General features: G+C 41.5%; 3 protein-coding genes across 7 annotated transcripts in view; all 3 read left to right on the forward strand.

The window, feature by feature from the left end:
- LOC131519893 (cationic amino acid transporter 3-like) overlaps positions 1–14,877 on the forward strand; it is a 32,866-nt gene extending 17,989 nt beyond the window's left edge. For 3 of the 4 annotated variants that reach the window (XM_058743455.1, XM_058743457.1, XM_058743456.1), the window contains one exon: positions 10,652–14,877. In XM_058743455.1, the coding sequence (XP_058599438.1) occupies positions 10,837–12,609 (1,773 nt within the window). In that variant the 5' untranslated portion in view covers positions 10,652–10,836 and the 3' untranslated portion in view covers positions 12,610–14,877. The remainder of the gene's footprint in view (positions 1–10,651) is intronic. The other variant, XM_058743458.1, reaches the window with a different exon arrangement.
- LOC131519899 (cationic amino acid transporter 3-like) overlaps positions 1–16,800 on the forward strand; it is a 224,937-nt gene that overhangs the window by 121,077 nt on the left and 87,060 nt on the right. The window lies entirely within an intron of this gene.
- The window catches only part of LOC131519896 (cationic amino acid transporter 3-like), a 56,047-nt gene that overhangs the window by 8,347 nt on the left and 30,900 nt on the right, over positions 1–16,800 (forward strand). The window lies entirely within an intron of this gene.

Genomic DNA, 16,800 nt, shown 5'->3' on the forward strand with positions numbered 1-16,800 from the left:
TAGTAAAATATTTCTCCCTGATGTAGATGCAGTTCAGGGTTCTGCATTACGTTTCATTGTCATGTCTCTTTATTCTCCATTAATCTGCAACAGTTCCTCAGACTGTCATTCCTAATATTAACAGTTTTGAACAGCATGGGTCAGTTGTTTTATAGAAAGTCAACTTACTGAGGAAAGTTCATTTGTAGACTGATCATTTTATCATTAGGTTCAGGTTACACATTTTGGGCAAGAATATTATAAACAAATATTCTTAATGATAATGAGTGCCATGCAGGCAGGGAACACATCTTTTTCCTCCCTATTGTGTTCCTCCCTATTTGTGTTTCCTCCCTATTGTGTTCCAGTCCCAATTCCCTAGGACTGGCCTTTAAAAGGTGCTTAATATTTTTGAATGAATGAATGTGTGAGTGAATGAATGAGTGAATGAATGACGTAAGATGTACACTGCCATTAAGGTCTATTATTTTTCTACTTGAGAGGAGGAAGAACACCCTTCTCCTATATCCTAGTCCCATTTTTACTGTACATGTTTGAAGGCTTAAAGGTAACCCAGGACCTCTGTCAAGATCCACAGAGAAAGGAAATGAGATGGGACTATGAGGTGAGGCAAGCTGTAAAGTCTCTTTACCCTGGGGGTGGGTGATAATCATAATATTTTGAGAGTGGACAATGAATAAGATGGTTCTTAGATGGAAAGAAACACAGGACACAGAAGCTAGGAGTACATGGTATGTTTCCTTGCTGAAAGAAATTAGTCATTTGGATTTCAAGATTTTATTATACTTTCCTCCCCTAACTCCCATTTGAAAATATAGAATGTCATTATGTACATTGATTTCTGTCTCTTTTCCTTTCCCAGAAGGACAACCCCACAATTCTCTCCTTCTCCACCATCCATCCCCATCCATACTCACACACAGAAGTCTGTATCTTATAGCATTTATAAAAAGTGGTTGGGCGGTGATTCTCTCCAGATTATTTGTTGTTGGGAAACCGTAGAACTCCTTGGAATACTCATATGGATGTAGAGATTTTATCTCTGTCACCCAGGGGAAGTGAGATTATGAGAAGTACTCTTTACTTCTCAGAAATGTGTTTTCAGGCTTCCCTTGGGGCCCTTTCTCCAGCTCTGAGCATCTCAGAAATTTCTGACATTCCTTTCTGAGGCATATGGGCCTTGGGATTGAATTCACCTATTTAATTCTGCAAGGCTTCAGAGTGCCTGATGTATATGGTTCTGATATACAGAACCCCTTCTGAGACTCTACCTACCCTTGTCTTTGTAATCATTAATATCATCAGTTCCAGGAAAGCACCCTTTATCTCCATGTCAACTCTTCATTATCCTGAATTATAGTGGGAATAATCTAAAATAGTGAAAGGTACTAAAGTGACTTAGTTTTCAGTGGTGGAGTCCTGCCTAGAGATAATCCATAAAGTGAAAGTCTTCAGGGAAAGCAATCTGCCATTGTCCTCCCCCATGGGTGGCCATATGGCATCTCTGCTTTGGGATCTAGAGAGGGAGGCAGAGGCAAGAACACAGCTTGTTCAGGCCTCATTGTGTTATCAGAGGCACCAGGCATCTATTGAGAGCTCTGCAAAACTTATCTCCATGACTTGTTTTCAAACTCTGGAGGAGGGCTTTCCTTATTAGAGTATCCAATACTTAGTTCAAAAACACCAATCTGTAGAAAACTTGTGAAACTATAATTTTTTCTAGGGTTTCCATCTCACCCAGAGTAATAGCCAAAGTTCCCACAGTGACTCTTAGACCCTACAGAAGGATCTGGCTTCCTGCTTTTTCTCTGACCTCATCCCTTACTGCTTCCCCCTCACTCACTCTGTCCTGGCCCCACAGACCTCCTTATTATCCTCAAAAATAGCCAAGTACCACTTCACACCCATTATGATGATTGATAAAACAAAAACAAAAACAACAACAAAAAAAAGAGGATAACAAGAGTTGGCAAGCATATGTAGAAATTGGGATGCTTGTGCATTGTTAGTGGGAATGTAAAATTGTGTAGCCACTGTGGAAAAAAGTATTGTGGGTTACAAAAAAACTACATATACACTTCTGGGTATATATCTCACAGAATTTAAAGGAGGAACTCAAAAAGACATCTGTATACCCGTATTTGTAACACCATTATTCACAACAGCTAAAGGTGAAACATCCACATGACCATCAGTGGATGGATGGATAAACAAGATGTGGGATATACAGACAATGGAATATTATGCAGCCTGGAAGAGGAGGGACATTCTGACATATGCTATAAAATGGATGAACCTTGAAGACGTAATGTTAAGTGAAATAAGCTGGTCACAAAAGTACAAATTGTATGATTCTACTTATATGAGGTATCCAGAGTAGTCAAATTCATGAAGACAGAAAGCGCACAGAGACAGAAAGTACAGGAACTACAGGGAGTTACTGTTTAGTGGGTACAGAGTTTCAGGTGAGGAAGATTAACAAGTTTTGGAGATGGATGGTGGTGATGGTTACACAAAAGTGTGAAGGTGAGGCTCTCTTGGACCATCCATTTTAAAATCACCACCTACTCTGAACACATCCTAGCCTTTGCTTTGTTTCCATTTTTTTTTTTATCTGATTTTGTTAACTAATCCCTTTTTCCATTGGGTAAGAGACATGGCCCCAGTGTTCATGGTGGCTTTTCTCTGTTTACTTTTCTTATGTATTCTGGACTGTTTCCAGTTTAGAAGTGTTGGTGTGCACAGACACTACATTATTATTATTATTATTTAAAGTTCTCACCCTCAACTCAAACCCCTACTCTTGTTCATGACTGCCCCCTATCAGAGTTGTAGGGTTGCTGAGTTAGAAGTTCAGAACCTCTGGGGAAGCTAAGCTATACAAAAAGCTGTATACTTGTTTATTTGGGAGCCACTGGTTTGATTGGTTCCAGAGTTTTTGTTGTCTGGAAATTCTAAGTAGGACAAGAGAATTTACATACTTTGAGATCAGGAAGGAGCTGTGCTTGGATACAAAGGGTTTGATATAATCTCTAGAGAGGAATGTTGCATTTAAAGTCCACTTCTCGTGCCTGTTGGCTAGGAATTTACCCAAGGGATACAGGAGTACTGATGCATAGGGGCACTTGTACCCCAATGTTTATAGCAGCACTCTCAACAATAGCCAAATTATGGAAAGAGCCTAAATGTCCATCAACTGATGAATGGATAAAGAAATTGTGGTTTATATACACAATGGAATACTACATGGCAATGAGAAAGAATGAAATATGGACTTTTGTAGCAATGTGGATGGAACTGGAGAGTGTGATGCTAAGTGAAATAAGCCATACAGAGAAAGACAGATACCATATGGTTTCACTCTTATGTGGATCCTGAGAAACTTAACAGAAACCCATGGGAGAGGGGAAGGAAAAAAAAAGAGGTTAGAGTGGGAGAGAGCCAAAGCATAAGAGACTGTTAAAAACTGAGAACAAACTGAGGGTTGATGGGGGGTGGGAGGGAGGGGAGGGTGGGTGATGGGTATTGAGGAGGGCACCTTTTGGGATGAGCACTGGGTGTTGTATGGAAACCAATTTGACAATAAATTTCATATATTAAAAAAAATAAAATAAAGTGAAAAAAAAGAAAAAAGAAAAAAGAAAAAAAATTAAGTCCACTTCTCTGAAACTTTGAGGACTTGAAAATAATTATTTAACATCCTCTGTAGCCATCCTCTAAAGTCTTTATCAAACTTCTAGCAAAGCAACTGATATCCAAACTATCTTTGAGGCTATTCAGGAGAAGCCACAAGGCCAACATACTGATTGGCAAAAGTGTTAATGCACAAGCATGGGAAACAGTGGGACTTACTGACTTTAAAATTTTTTTGAAAAGGAAAGGTCTAGAGTGAAGGCAGTACCCTTCTTAGAGACAGAGGAATGAACACAATGACCTTCCAGGACAAAGGAGAGCAGGTGAGGCTGGCTGGGAAAGTAAGACAGCCTGCAATTTACTGGGTATATATTGTTGGATTTAGCAGGCGTTCTTTTTGGCCATTTGTGATGGGTATTTTGTTTTGGAGTTTTTAAGGAGCTCAGAAACTGAGATAAACAAAGAGAAGAAGTAGAAAGAGAGAGCCAGGGGTATTTTGGAATTCATAGAAGCTGAATTCATGTCCCCTGTCCCCTGCTCTGTATTTCTTTAAGCACATCCCCTGTGTAAGCACCTTCTTAGGGAGGGATTGTTTCTTAATTAAAGTAAGATTCACAGACACAGAGCCCACATTAGGAAATGTCCTCAGAGAATGCACTTGAAATAGATGATGGTGCCTGTTCTAGTTTATTTACAACTTACACCTTTGTTTGGCCCATTCTATCTTTCCAAGCAAACAAACAAACAAACAAACCTTCTAGGAATCTCAAGATATATTAGTTATTCAATACATCTCTATATGCATTTTCTCTGTCCCAAATGCCTCTTAAGTTTCCTTGCTACAATTATGAGAAGATCCTTATCCTGGGTAGTGAGAGTTAGAAGGGGAGTGTGGAATTCAGAAGGAGGTATATGGATCCTGGCCCTTCCCTCCCAAAGTTTTCGGGAATTTAAGTGACACACCCAGGACACCAGCAGATAGAAAGGGGAAATGTTTCACATGAGCAGCAGGATGCCCTGTAAGTGTTGGTGGGAAGAGGAGGAAGGTTGGAGATGGGGCTCAATCATGATGGCTTAGAAAAGGCCACCTAGATGTTGAGAGGGGGGAGTTTGTAGAATAGGTTTGAGAAAAGCTAGAGCATCAAGACTGGACAGAAAGGAGTGAGGAAGACATCCCTGGCAGGACAGGCACTTACTCAGGCCAAAGGCTCAACCCAGGAAGGGTAAGTCAGGATGTAAGAAACTGAGTTAGGAAGGAGGTGATGGACCTGAGGGTTGGGAGAGAATTAGGACAGGGCTCTGACAGCTGAGTCAGAGTCTGGACTGAATAAAAACAATTAGAATAACTACAGATTACTGCACAGAGAGAGGGCATTTCTGAACATTGGTTTTGAAAACAGTGATTCTCTGTGTTGTTATAAACTGGATTTGTGATAATCTCTCTCAGGATTCCCAATAATGGGTTTGCTTTCTCTTCTGTAAGCTTGCTTGCTTATTTTTTTTTCTTCCTGTTGGTGTCATAAAATATGATTATTCCCAGATGTTTTGTTCTTTAGATTATCTCTCTGATATCTTCATAGTTTGTCTGTAGTCCACTTTTCCTCATATTTAGTAAAAGTGGGAAGAGCACAAGGACAACCCTGCACAACCCAGCTGAAGGAAACAGAAATTATCAAAAACATTGCCCCTCTCCAACCCTGACATTCAGATGGTCCTCCTCTGGCGTTCCTCCTTAAAGTCCGTGGATGGACTTCAGAAGAGTGTAGGACATTTTTTTGAGGTGACCAACCTCAAGGGGTGTGTGATTCAACAAATGAGAGGAACCACTCTTGTGTCTTTGTTAGGAGGTAGGTGGCTCCCCAGAGGGAGAAACATGGTACAAGCATCCTTAGTACCCAGAAAGGAGCCTCCAGAGACAGTTGAAGGAGCTGATGGAGAGAGAAAAATTGGGAAAAGGGAAATGGGTTCAGTGGGAACTGGTAAGAGGGGTGTCCCATCTTCCCTTGTTCTCTACCCTCTTTCTAGCAGGCATTCTTTCTCTGTGTTCCCCATGTCCTGACGATTACAGCATTCTGGTTCCCTTGAATTTAATTCTATTGAGAGCCTGCTCACAGTGTCATCTCATGCAATTCCTTTGTTGAACCTGAAGTGCACAGAGTGGAAACAACCCTCCTTTAGTCATGGGCTTTTAGCACCATTGCTTCCTGTCAGGCACCTTTACAAAGCATTTTATTTTCCCCTTTCATCCTGATCTCTATTCTCATTTTCTCTCCTCACAGTGGGTGTGTGTGTGTGGGGGGGGGATTACTGTCCTGTATTTAACAAGTGATCTTCCAGTAAATGCTCTACATGTATATTTAGATACATTCATCCACTCAACGACTACACAGTGCTGACTCTGTGTCAGGCAGAGTTGCAGATGCAAGGAATACAGCCAGGAGCAAAATATTTGAAAAAAAAAAAAAAAGTCCTGTTTTCATGGAGCTTACATTCTTTTGAAGTGAGACAAATCATGAACAAATAAGTAAGACATATAGTACTTTGGGCAGTGATATGAGTTATAGAAAAAAGAGCAGGGATAAGGTATGTTATGTGGGATTGGGAGAAGATTGCAATTTTATATGGGGTGATTAAGAAGGCCATGCTGCACATGTCCTATTTCACTAAATGCAGTTAAGTGAGCAACAATGTGGATATGTGGGCTATAAGTGCTGCAGTTATAGGGGACATCAAGTACAAAAGCCCTGAGGTAGGGTCTCGCCTGGTATGTTAGGAGGCCAGAAGGTTAGGAGGCCAGTGGTTAGAGAAAAATGAGTGGGAAGAGAGAGAAAGAGAGACTGAGAGATAGCTGGGTCAGTGACCAATACTGTAGGACTTTGTAGGACATTGTAAATGCAGATGTTGGTTTTTACTCTGAATAAAAGGGAAACCAATGGAAGGTTTTGAGCAGAGGAATGATGTGATATTTTTAACAGATATGTGTGTATCCTTGACAATTATACAGCATTTTTGTCTGTTTTATAAATGTACATAAATGGCATTGTGCTTTACACCTCATCCTGCTTTTATTTTTCCTACTTGCATTGTTTCTGAGAGGTACCCATGTTGTTAACTGTAAATTTACTTTATTATTTCTGACTTCTGTGCAGCATCTCATTGTGCACATACCACACATTTTATTTATATATCCCTCTAGTAACAGATGCTGGCATAGCTCCAACTACTTGCTGCCACTAATAGTCCTGTGATGAACATGCTCGTATGAGCCTCCTTATGGACTCAGGAGAGAGTTCCTTGGAGTGTTTACCTGAGAGAGGGATTGTAGGGTAGAAGGGTGTGTGCATTCTTAACTCCAATAAGATTGTGCTTCAGGATGGTGGCCCCAGTGACACTTCCACTAATGGTGCATGATAGTTTGCATCCTCTCATCAAATTCTCAGGTTGATCCAATAAGGGAAGAGAAGTAAGTTTCCTCATGGATGAGGAAACTGAGGCTTAGAGAGATTAAGCAAATTACCCTGTTTCTATAGTCAAGCAGAAGATCCAGGGCTCACATCCAAAATTTCTAACATAATGTTCATTGCTCCTCCCTCTCTAGTACCCAGAATTGCCTCTTCCAGAAATAAGATGAGGCATCTGTGATTACAGATATTATTATTATTATTATTATTATTATTATTATTATATTCAAGCCTTATACTTTTCAATGCCTTGTCTAACTCAGTAAGCCTAGGACCCCCAAGTGATTAGCACCAGCATGTAAGAGGGTGTCTAATTAGTGTCCTTAGAGTTTCAAGACAAAATATATGGAATAAAACCATATTCATTATCTCACGATGGCTAGCTAACAGGCTTGAGTTTTAGTGGATAGTTTTGAAGCTAGACATATATAAATACTAATTTATTTTCAAGGTTTGAAGACTTTATAGTAGATTTTAATATTAAATGTTAGGTAGATTATATTAATTACATACTGTTTGCTAGGCACTGAAGCTATTTTATAACCATCATTTCATTAACACCTCACAATTATCCTATGAGGTATTTACTTTTATTCCCATTTGATTGTTATGGAAACTAAAGCCCCTGGAGGTAAACTAATTTGTCCAGAGTAACCTGGTATGAGGTTGAGTTGTGATTTGAACCTGAGTAGTCTACGTTTAGAGACTTACTCCTAAGTACAAAACTGTGCTATCTTTTTGTGAAGAAAGCTTTTAGAATCCCTTTGCTTTGAAATTGAGGACAACTTATTGTCAGTTTGGTGGTTTGGAGCAGCCAGGGGAAGTACAAAGCTAATGGTCAAGAATCTCCAGAGCGAGCGGATATGACATTTGAAAATGTCCCAGGTATCTTCATTATGCCTCCCTCTGTCCCAAAGTGAGAACCTCTGCCTTAGGGCATCCCTCCTAGGATACAGGGCCTGAGCATGATCCTTTCAGAAAAGTAGGGATTCTCTACCTGGGCATGGGTTGTTCATTGCCAGTAACCTGATATTTTCAACTAAGTGTCATCAAAGGCAAACAACCTATGTGTGACTTATACCTGCTGTGAATAATATGCAGTCAAGGTTTTATCACAGGAAGTTTTCCCCTCACTCTTTTCATTTTGCTTGCCTTCCACAAGGAAGGTAATACCATTTATATATTTATCTGATCCATGTTTATAAAGGTTACTTGGCTATAATGTATGGATCTCAAAGTCAAGTAGATAGGAATTCTGGATTTTGTGCTCTTTCAGGTTTCTCTTCTCAATTTGTACATTTGTTCAACAAATATTTATTGGGCACTTAACCCACAGTCTAGTGGAGGAAACCAGCAGCTGAGCTAGAATTTTGACATATTAGGAAAAATGGTACATGGAGTAACCCTGGCGCTATAAGAGCACACAGGAGGGGCCGCATAACGGTCTGGGGAAGCAACATCTGAGCTGGGAACTGAAAGAGAAGTGGGGGTTAGCTACGTGAAGGGGGCAAGAGGGCATTACAGGCAGGGAACAGGGTGAGTGTGGAATTTCGCAACTGGGAAACTGTGCAAGAACTTGGCAAGGGATGAGGCTGGAGGGATCAGCAGAGGTCAGATGATGAAGGGAGGAAGGATTATGAAGGAAGGGCAGTGGGAATCACTGAAGGGCTGAAGCCTGGGGGTAGATGGGAGACACATCAATCACATTTATAGTGTGACTGACACTTATAGACATTATAGACATTTATAGAAAGTTCCATGAGTGAAGAATTGACCTTCCTTATCTACCTCATGAGCTTGTTGGTAAATCATAATGTTGGAGCTGGTGGGCGGCAAAGAAGGAGTCTAGATGGATTTGTAGACAGAAGGTCAGACCCATAAGTAAAGGTTCCTTTTGACAATCTGTAGAAGAGACTTTTCCATTTTGACTTGACCTTACATCTTTAGAAACCTATGACATTTGCCAAAATTCTCTCAAAACCAAAGCCTGAGTAGGAAGGAGAATGTGGGCTGCATGACTTTGTTTTCTCTGTTCTGCACTACTCATTTCTGGGGCATTGCTGTGAATTTTTCACCTGAAGCCTTGTTCCTCTTGAGGAGGGTGCCATTCGAATAGCAGCAGCAAAGGAAAGGAAAAGGGGAACCAGATACCAGATCCTTCACTAAGAAAATATATTTGGCATATTCAGACAATGGTTTGAGCAAGTTAAAAATTCCTTGTGAAAACTTAATGGGGAGTTTTGAGTATTTAATACAAGCTCATAGAGCAGGCAGGGTCTCCAGGCTGTTGACAGCTGACATCACAGATGGCCCAGGGTGTTTATAGAGCACAGTGTGGCCAATGAGGAGAATGTCTGCAGGAGTGAACTCTCCTGGAACCCAGAGAGGGAGGAGACAGAAGGAATTGTTCGGTTGCGAGCTACTGAGCTAGGTGACTTACTTCTTTTCTCCCTACTCATCATATTCTCATAAACTGTGGACATAAAAGTTGTAGTAAATTTTGCCTGGTTGCTTTCGGTGAGGTTTATTAATGTCAGCATTCATAAAACCACCTTGCTGGCTCTTCTCTCTATTTAGTAATGGACCCTTGATTGGCTGCTGCACCTATTACTCCACTCTTTCCTCACCAGATAGCCTGTCTCTCAAGTTCTTGCAGGGAATTATGAAGGCCTTGCCTCTTTCTCCCTCTTCCTCTCTTCTCATAGCACCCACTGTGGGCCTAGGTGGGTAAAGTGAAGGGTTGGGCTGTACATTCTTTGCCATCAGTACAGCTAAATGGATGATACAGAATGAGGATAAAGGGTGCCAAAGTGCCATCTGACCTTGGGTAGCTGATTTGGGGACTAAGGGTTTTAAGACTGGGGGACCAATATTTGTATTTTAAACTCAGGTGATATTTAAAAATGTTTCTTTAATTGCAATGAGACCCTCTAGTCTGTGATTTAATGTGTCAAAACCCATGCTTAAGCACTGTGCAAACATCCCACATGTTAATTATGCACAATAAATTCATGCTCTGTTGTGTCTTACAGTTTTTTTTCTTTCTTTCTTTCTTTCTTTCTTTCTTTCTTTCTTTCTTTCTTTCTTTCTTTCTTTCTTTCTTTCTTTTTCTTTCTTTCTTTCGAGAGCATGAGTGAGTGAGGCAGAGAGAGAGAGAGAGAGAGAGAGAGAGAGAGAGAGAGAATCTTAAGCAGACTTCCCGTCCAGCATGGAGACCAATGCAGGGCTCAATCTCACAACTGTGAGATCATGACCTAAGTCAAAATCAAGAGTCAGTTGCTTAACTCACTAAGCCACCCTGGCGCCCCTCTTATAGCTTAATTAGTACACGAAACTGCATGAGTTAGATGAACCCAAAGAGGATTGGGTCATATGATGTGTAAAATAACAGAATGTTGAGAGGTATTTGGCACTTCTTTTGCAGGGAAAGCAGGGTTGATTTGTCTCTGATGTCTTTTGATGTCACTTTCTGTGATGCCTGTGCAGGTACTATGGGACTCCTGAGCTTTGGTTGGTTGGTTGGAAATGGGTTCAGCAAATATTTATTGTTTACTTAGGCATTGTGGAGGGACAGCACATACCAGAAGAAATACAATATAGTAGCTTTGAAGCCTGAGAAGCTGAACTCAGCAGCCCTGAGCCATCAGTTTAACTCAGCCTCACTGAAGATAATCCCAGACTCTCCACACCCTGGACTTGCTACAGCTCTCTGAACCTACAAACCTCTTCAGTTCCAGCCAGAATGCTGTGTCAGGAACTTCACAGATTTGGTCAAATGCTGGTACGCAGACGTACGCTGGAGGAAAAGAAAACTGAACCTACCCCTCTCAGATGGCTGCGAACTCTGGATTTAGTGGCCCTGGGTATAGACTACACACTGGGTGCAGGTGTGTATGTCCTGGCTGGCGAGGTGGCTAGGAAACAAGCAGGACCAGCCACTGTGATCTGCTTTTTGGTGGCTGGCCTATCTTGTGCATTGGCTGGGCTGGGCTATGCAGAGTTTGCTGTCCGGGTTCCCCATTCTGGCTCTGCATATCTTTACACCTATGTCACTATAGGTGAACTCTGGGCTTTCATCACTGGCTGGAACTTCATCCTCTCCTATGTTGCTGGCACAGCCAGTGTAGCTCGGGCATGGACAAGAGCTTTTGACTACCTGATTGGAAACCAGATATCTAAGACCCTGCATGAGAGAATCTTACTGCATGTTCCCCAGGTCCTTGCAGAATATCCAGACTTCTTTGCTATGGGCCTAGTGCTGTTGCTCACAGGAGCACTGACTCTGACGGCTAGGGAGTCAGTACTGCTTACCAAAGTGATCACATTGGTGAGCCTTTTGATTCTCGGCTTTGTCATCATCTCTGGATTCTTTAAAGGGGAACTGCACAACTGGAAACTCACAGAAGAGGACTACGTAAAGGCTGGACTCAATGACACATTAAGCTTGGGCCCCCTGGGCTCTGGAGGATTTGTGCCTTTTGGCTTTGAGGGGATTCTCCATGGAGCAGCTACCTATTTCTATGCATTTATAGGTTTTGACAATATTGTTACCAGAACTAAAGAAGTCCAGAATCCCCAGCGTTCCATCCCCATGGGCATTGTGATTTCACTGTTCATCTGCTTTTTGGTGTATTTTGGTGTCACTTCAGCACTTACACTTATGGTGCCATACTACCAACTCCAACCTGGGAGCCCTTTGCCTGAGGCATTTCTACATATTGGCTGGGCCCCTGCCTACTATGTTGTGGCTATTGGAGCTCTGTGTACTCTTTTTACTACCATCTTGAATGATATGTTCTATGCACGTCGGGTGATCTCCATGGTGGCAAAGGATGGCCTCCTGTTCCATGTCCTCACCAGGACCCACACCAGCAAACACATCCCCATTGTGGCCACTGTGGTCTTGGGCATTATGGCAGCAGTCATTGCATTCTTCTTTGAACTCATTCATCTTGTGGACTTCGTGTCCATTGGGACCCTGTTTAATCATTCCCTGGTGGCTGTTTGTGTTCTCATCCTCAGGTACCAGCCTGAGAGGAGGAATGGGGGAAATGAATCAGAGGTTCAGGAGGAGAATGGACATGCAGTAGAAAGCCTGACTCTACAGGGACTACTTTTTCCAGGCAGCTCCACCCCCACTCCACTCTCTGGCCGTGTTGTCCGTGTTTGCTCCTCACTGCTTGCTCTGCTGCTAATTCTTCTTTGCCTGGTGCTGGCCCAGTGGCCAGTTCTGCTTTCTGGAGACCCAGTGTGGATTTCAGTGGTTGTGGTGCTCCTGGTGCTCATCATTGGGATCACTGGGGTCATCTGGAGACAGCCACAGAACTCCAGTCCCCTTCCCTTTAAGGTCCCTGCTCTGCCTCTCCTCCCACTACTGAGCATCTTCATGAATGTTTACCTTATGATGCAGATGACAGCTGCCACTTGGGCCCAATTTGGTGTCTCCATGCTGATTGGGTTTGCTGTCTACTTCAGCTATGGGATCCAGCACAGCCGAGTCGCTAACCTCACTTAATTTAGCACCAAAACTATAGACCTTTGTCTCGGCAGTGACAGTATATATTCACTTTTACATCATCACACCTAAATGCAGTCTTGTCTCTGCACGATTTTGGAGGGTACTCTTGAGTGCATGGAAAGCTAGGACTCCCATGGGATGTTGGTGAGGGAATACTAATAGGGTTCTGTACATATTGTGGAGTGAACGATGTGTCTTTGCTCTCTCTCTCTCTTTTTACTTGTCTACTTTACAGTTGTGTCTGTAGCTGCTTAGTGGCCTTACTGGCTTTGAAAAATTATTATTAAAAGAAACTAGAAAAGTGTTTTTGTTTTCTTAGAGTAAATATCCAGTACTGATATTACTGGACTATATGGTAATTCTATTTTTAATTTTTTGGGAACCTGCACACTACTTTCCCTAGAAACTGCACCAATTTACATTCCCACCAACAGTGCACGATAGGTTTTTTTTTCCCTCTACATTCTTGCCAACACTTATTATTTCTTATGTTTTCTTTTAGCCAATTTGACAAAGTAAGTGATATCTCATTGTAGTTTTAATTTGTGTTTCCTTGATGATTACTGATGATTAGTATCTTTTCATGTGTCTGTTGGTCTCTGCCCATTTTAAAAATGGATTTTTTGATATTGAGTTGTGTAAGTTTTTTACATATTTTGGATATTAACCCTAATGGATATATAATTTTCAAATACTTACTCCTATTCAGTATGTAGCCTTTTTGTTTTGTGGATGGTTTTCTTTGCTGTGCAAAAGCTTCTTCTTTACATGGATAGGAAAAGATATATGTACTTTTATGTTTATTGCAACATTACATACAATATCCAGAATATGGAAATAACCCAATTGTCCATTAATATATATATTATAGAACATACTCAGCCATTGAAAAAAATGAAATGTTGCCATTTATAATAACATAAGTGGACCTAGAGGGTGTAATGCTAAGTGAAACAAATCCATCAGAGAAAGACAAATACTATATGATTTCACTCATATATGGAATTTAAGTAATAAAAAAAAAATAGTGTGGCAAACATAAAACCAGACACTTAAATACAAGGATCAAATGGGAGGTTAATGGAGGGATGGGTGACATATATAAAGGGAATTAAGAGTACATTTATCTTGGGGTGACTGGTGTCAGTCGGTTAAGTGCCTGACTGCAGTTCAGGTAACATTCTCACAGTTGACAAGTTCAAGCCCTGCATTGGTCTGTACTGACAGAACCTGGAGCCTGATTCAGATTCTGTGTCTCCCTCTGTCTTTGCCCCTCCCCCGACTCATGTTCTGCCTCTCTCTCTCTCTCTCTCTCTCTCTCAAAAATAAAATAAACATTTAAAAAAAGAGTACACTTATCTTTATTATTACTCATCAATGTATGGAATTGCTGAATCCTTATGTTGTACACCTGAGAATAATATAATGACACTATATGTTAATTATACTTCAATTAAAAACATAAAACTAGAAAAAATACAAAAAATAAATATGAAATATGGCCCATGCCTTTAAAGAGTTTATATTCTCTTTTTAAAAGTTCATTTATGTATTTTGAGATAGAGAGAACCAGTAGGGAAGGGAAGAGACGGGGGACAGAGGATCCGAAGGAGGCTCTATGCTGACAGCAGAGAGGCTGACACAGGGCTCAAACTCATAGGCCATGAGATCGTGACCTGAGCTGAAGTCAGACACTTACCCTAAGGCCATCCAACGACTCCAAGAGCTTATATTCTAATACAAAGGGTAAAGTATACCTTAACACAAAGTATTAAGCTTTCATAAGTAATATACAAATAAAGTGTCTTGGGAATTCAGAGTGGAGGGTGATCATTTGTGGCTGGCACAGTAACGAGAGTTGATTGGTGAAATCAGAACGTCTTTGTAGAGGAATGGTATTTGGGTTAGCCCTCTCCAAAGATAGGATTTTGCCACACATGGGTACTAAGGAGAGATTGTAGGCAAAGAGAATGGCACTAGGAGAATGAAGCAGTGTTCATTCAGACTCCAATGAGCAGGCTGTGTAGCTTGACCCTTGGCAGTGGGCGGGAGGGGAGTGGGCGTGCAACAGAACACACACAGGTGGATTGGAGCCAGGGCTTTCCTCTGAGCACAAAGCACTCTGGCTTTAAACCCACTACCCATGCTGAAAAGCCCCGGGGTTTCTTCCTCTACTTGGCTATTTCTGCATTCTTGAGCTTTGAAGTTTCTCTACAGTTGTCTGTTTTGGTCCACCTGCTCAATAAATGCACAGCTGAGAGCCAAGTATCCTGGGTTCTGGTCTTGTTTCCACCACTAACTAGCAATGTGACCCTGAGCAAGCCACTCAGTACCTGCATTCTGCTCAATTAAAAAAAAAACAAAAAACAAAAAACAAAAACCACTGCATTTCCCCCTCCTATGTCTGGAACCAACTGATACCCAAGACATAGGTGAATAAACTTTCAGCTTTAGATCTGAAACCTGATTGGCTTGCTAGTCCTGCATCACTAAATTAGGCAGACTTAGTCCTCATCATAAGCAGTGCTGAGTAACTTCTGCCTCCCACCACAGGAGAAAGCCTGCTTTTCTTCTGTATGAGCAATGTGGAATACATGTGTCCAGTGAGCTGATTGGTTCTGGAAAAAAAGAAAAAAAAAAAAACTTAAACCAAAGAACTGGGAAGGGGCTGAGCTGGGCATGCTCAGTGCTGTCTCTTCAATACACTAATCAAAGTCACAGTGAAAGATGGTGGGTGGAGAGGAGCCAGGAATAGCAGTCTGCACAGTGGTGCTCAAACTTGAGCTGGTGTCAGCTCACCTGGAGGGCTTATGAAAACACACATTGCTGGGCCCCTCCTCTAGCATTTGGAATTCAGTAGGTCTGGGTGGGGTCTGCTCCAGGGACCTCACATTGAAGACCAAGACTCCAGCTTGTCCATGTGTAAAGATGAAACCATTGAAATATGGTGCCCTTTGAACATTTACTTCATTTCATGAAACATTTAGATTAAAATACCATCATTAATGCTTTCACAGTGGGGAAAGCATAGTGAATCATTTCACAATGTATATGCTTATCCAATCACCACAATGTACACTTTAAATATTTTTTAACTTTATATGTCAATTATACCTCAATAAAGCTGAAATAAAAAAAGAAAATACCACAGTTATCTGTGTGTCTTTATTTTTTTTCCTGATCATAGGTAAGGAGTGTATCTTGTTCACTTCCCCAGAGCATCCACCTGGGACCAGGCACATAATGAGAAATGAATTGTTAAATAGAATTAACTCTCACATTTTTCTTTGGTATAGAATACTGTCCTTCCTTTCAGGCTAGCATTGTGCCTCTCCTTTAAAACAATCTTCTGGGAGACTTCCTTGAGAAACAGCCTTTCTCTCAATCCAGAACAATATATCTAGACATGTACCTGGGTCTGTACCTAGATACATCTAGACCTGTACCCAGGCACCTCTAGTTTTGCTTTGTGTGGTTCGGCCTGAGTTCCGGTTACTGTCCTGTCCAATTCATCAGAGTGGAGTCTTGTTCAGGGCAAGGAGTAGTTTCTCCCCTTTCTGTAGACCCAACAGTAAGAACAGTGTTCATTCAAAGAGCAACAGGGAAAATACAATACTATCTGAGGAGAAAGGCTGAACGGGCCTTCCCTGGTCCTGCTCTGCATATCCCCATGGGATGTGTGGAGGGTCCAGAAGTAGCAAATTCATAGAAGGCCCAACCAAATTTACCTGACTACAGGGACTCCCTGAAGAGGAGACAGACTCCAATATGGGCGCAACAGGCATCTTTCTTGACAGAGGTTTATGGTTGGCATAGGAGGGTCAGTATTTCTCTATTTGTGTAAGTGTCCTGCCCTGGAAGGGAGGGATATGAAGCTACTTTCTTACTTGTGGAATTTCTCATATTCTCACAGGGAGTAGGTGCCTCCAGGAAAGCCTGTTAGAGGCAAGATTACTATATATTTACCAACTCCTTTAGATGCTTTTTTAAGAGACTTGTGCAAAAACCTTGTGAGAGAATCTAAGATTCTTTGGGGAGAGAAAATTGACACCCCCAAATGGGGTGGAAAATGAACTTAAATTAGTAACTGGATAGAGATGGAGACATCATTACTTTGGAAGGGAAGGTATGAGTAGAAGCTGAGAAAGAGGTATTGGTTGAGAGACACTATCTGGAGGAGGATGCCTA

The sequence above is a fragment of the Neofelis nebulosa genome, chromosome 8, assembly GCF_028018385.1.
Source record: "Neofelis nebulosa isolate mNeoNeb1 chromosome 8, mNeoNeb1.pri, whole genome shotgun sequence".
Classification (NCBI taxonomy): Eukaryota; Metazoa; Chordata; class Mammalia; order Carnivora; family Felidae; genus Neofelis; species Neofelis nebulosa.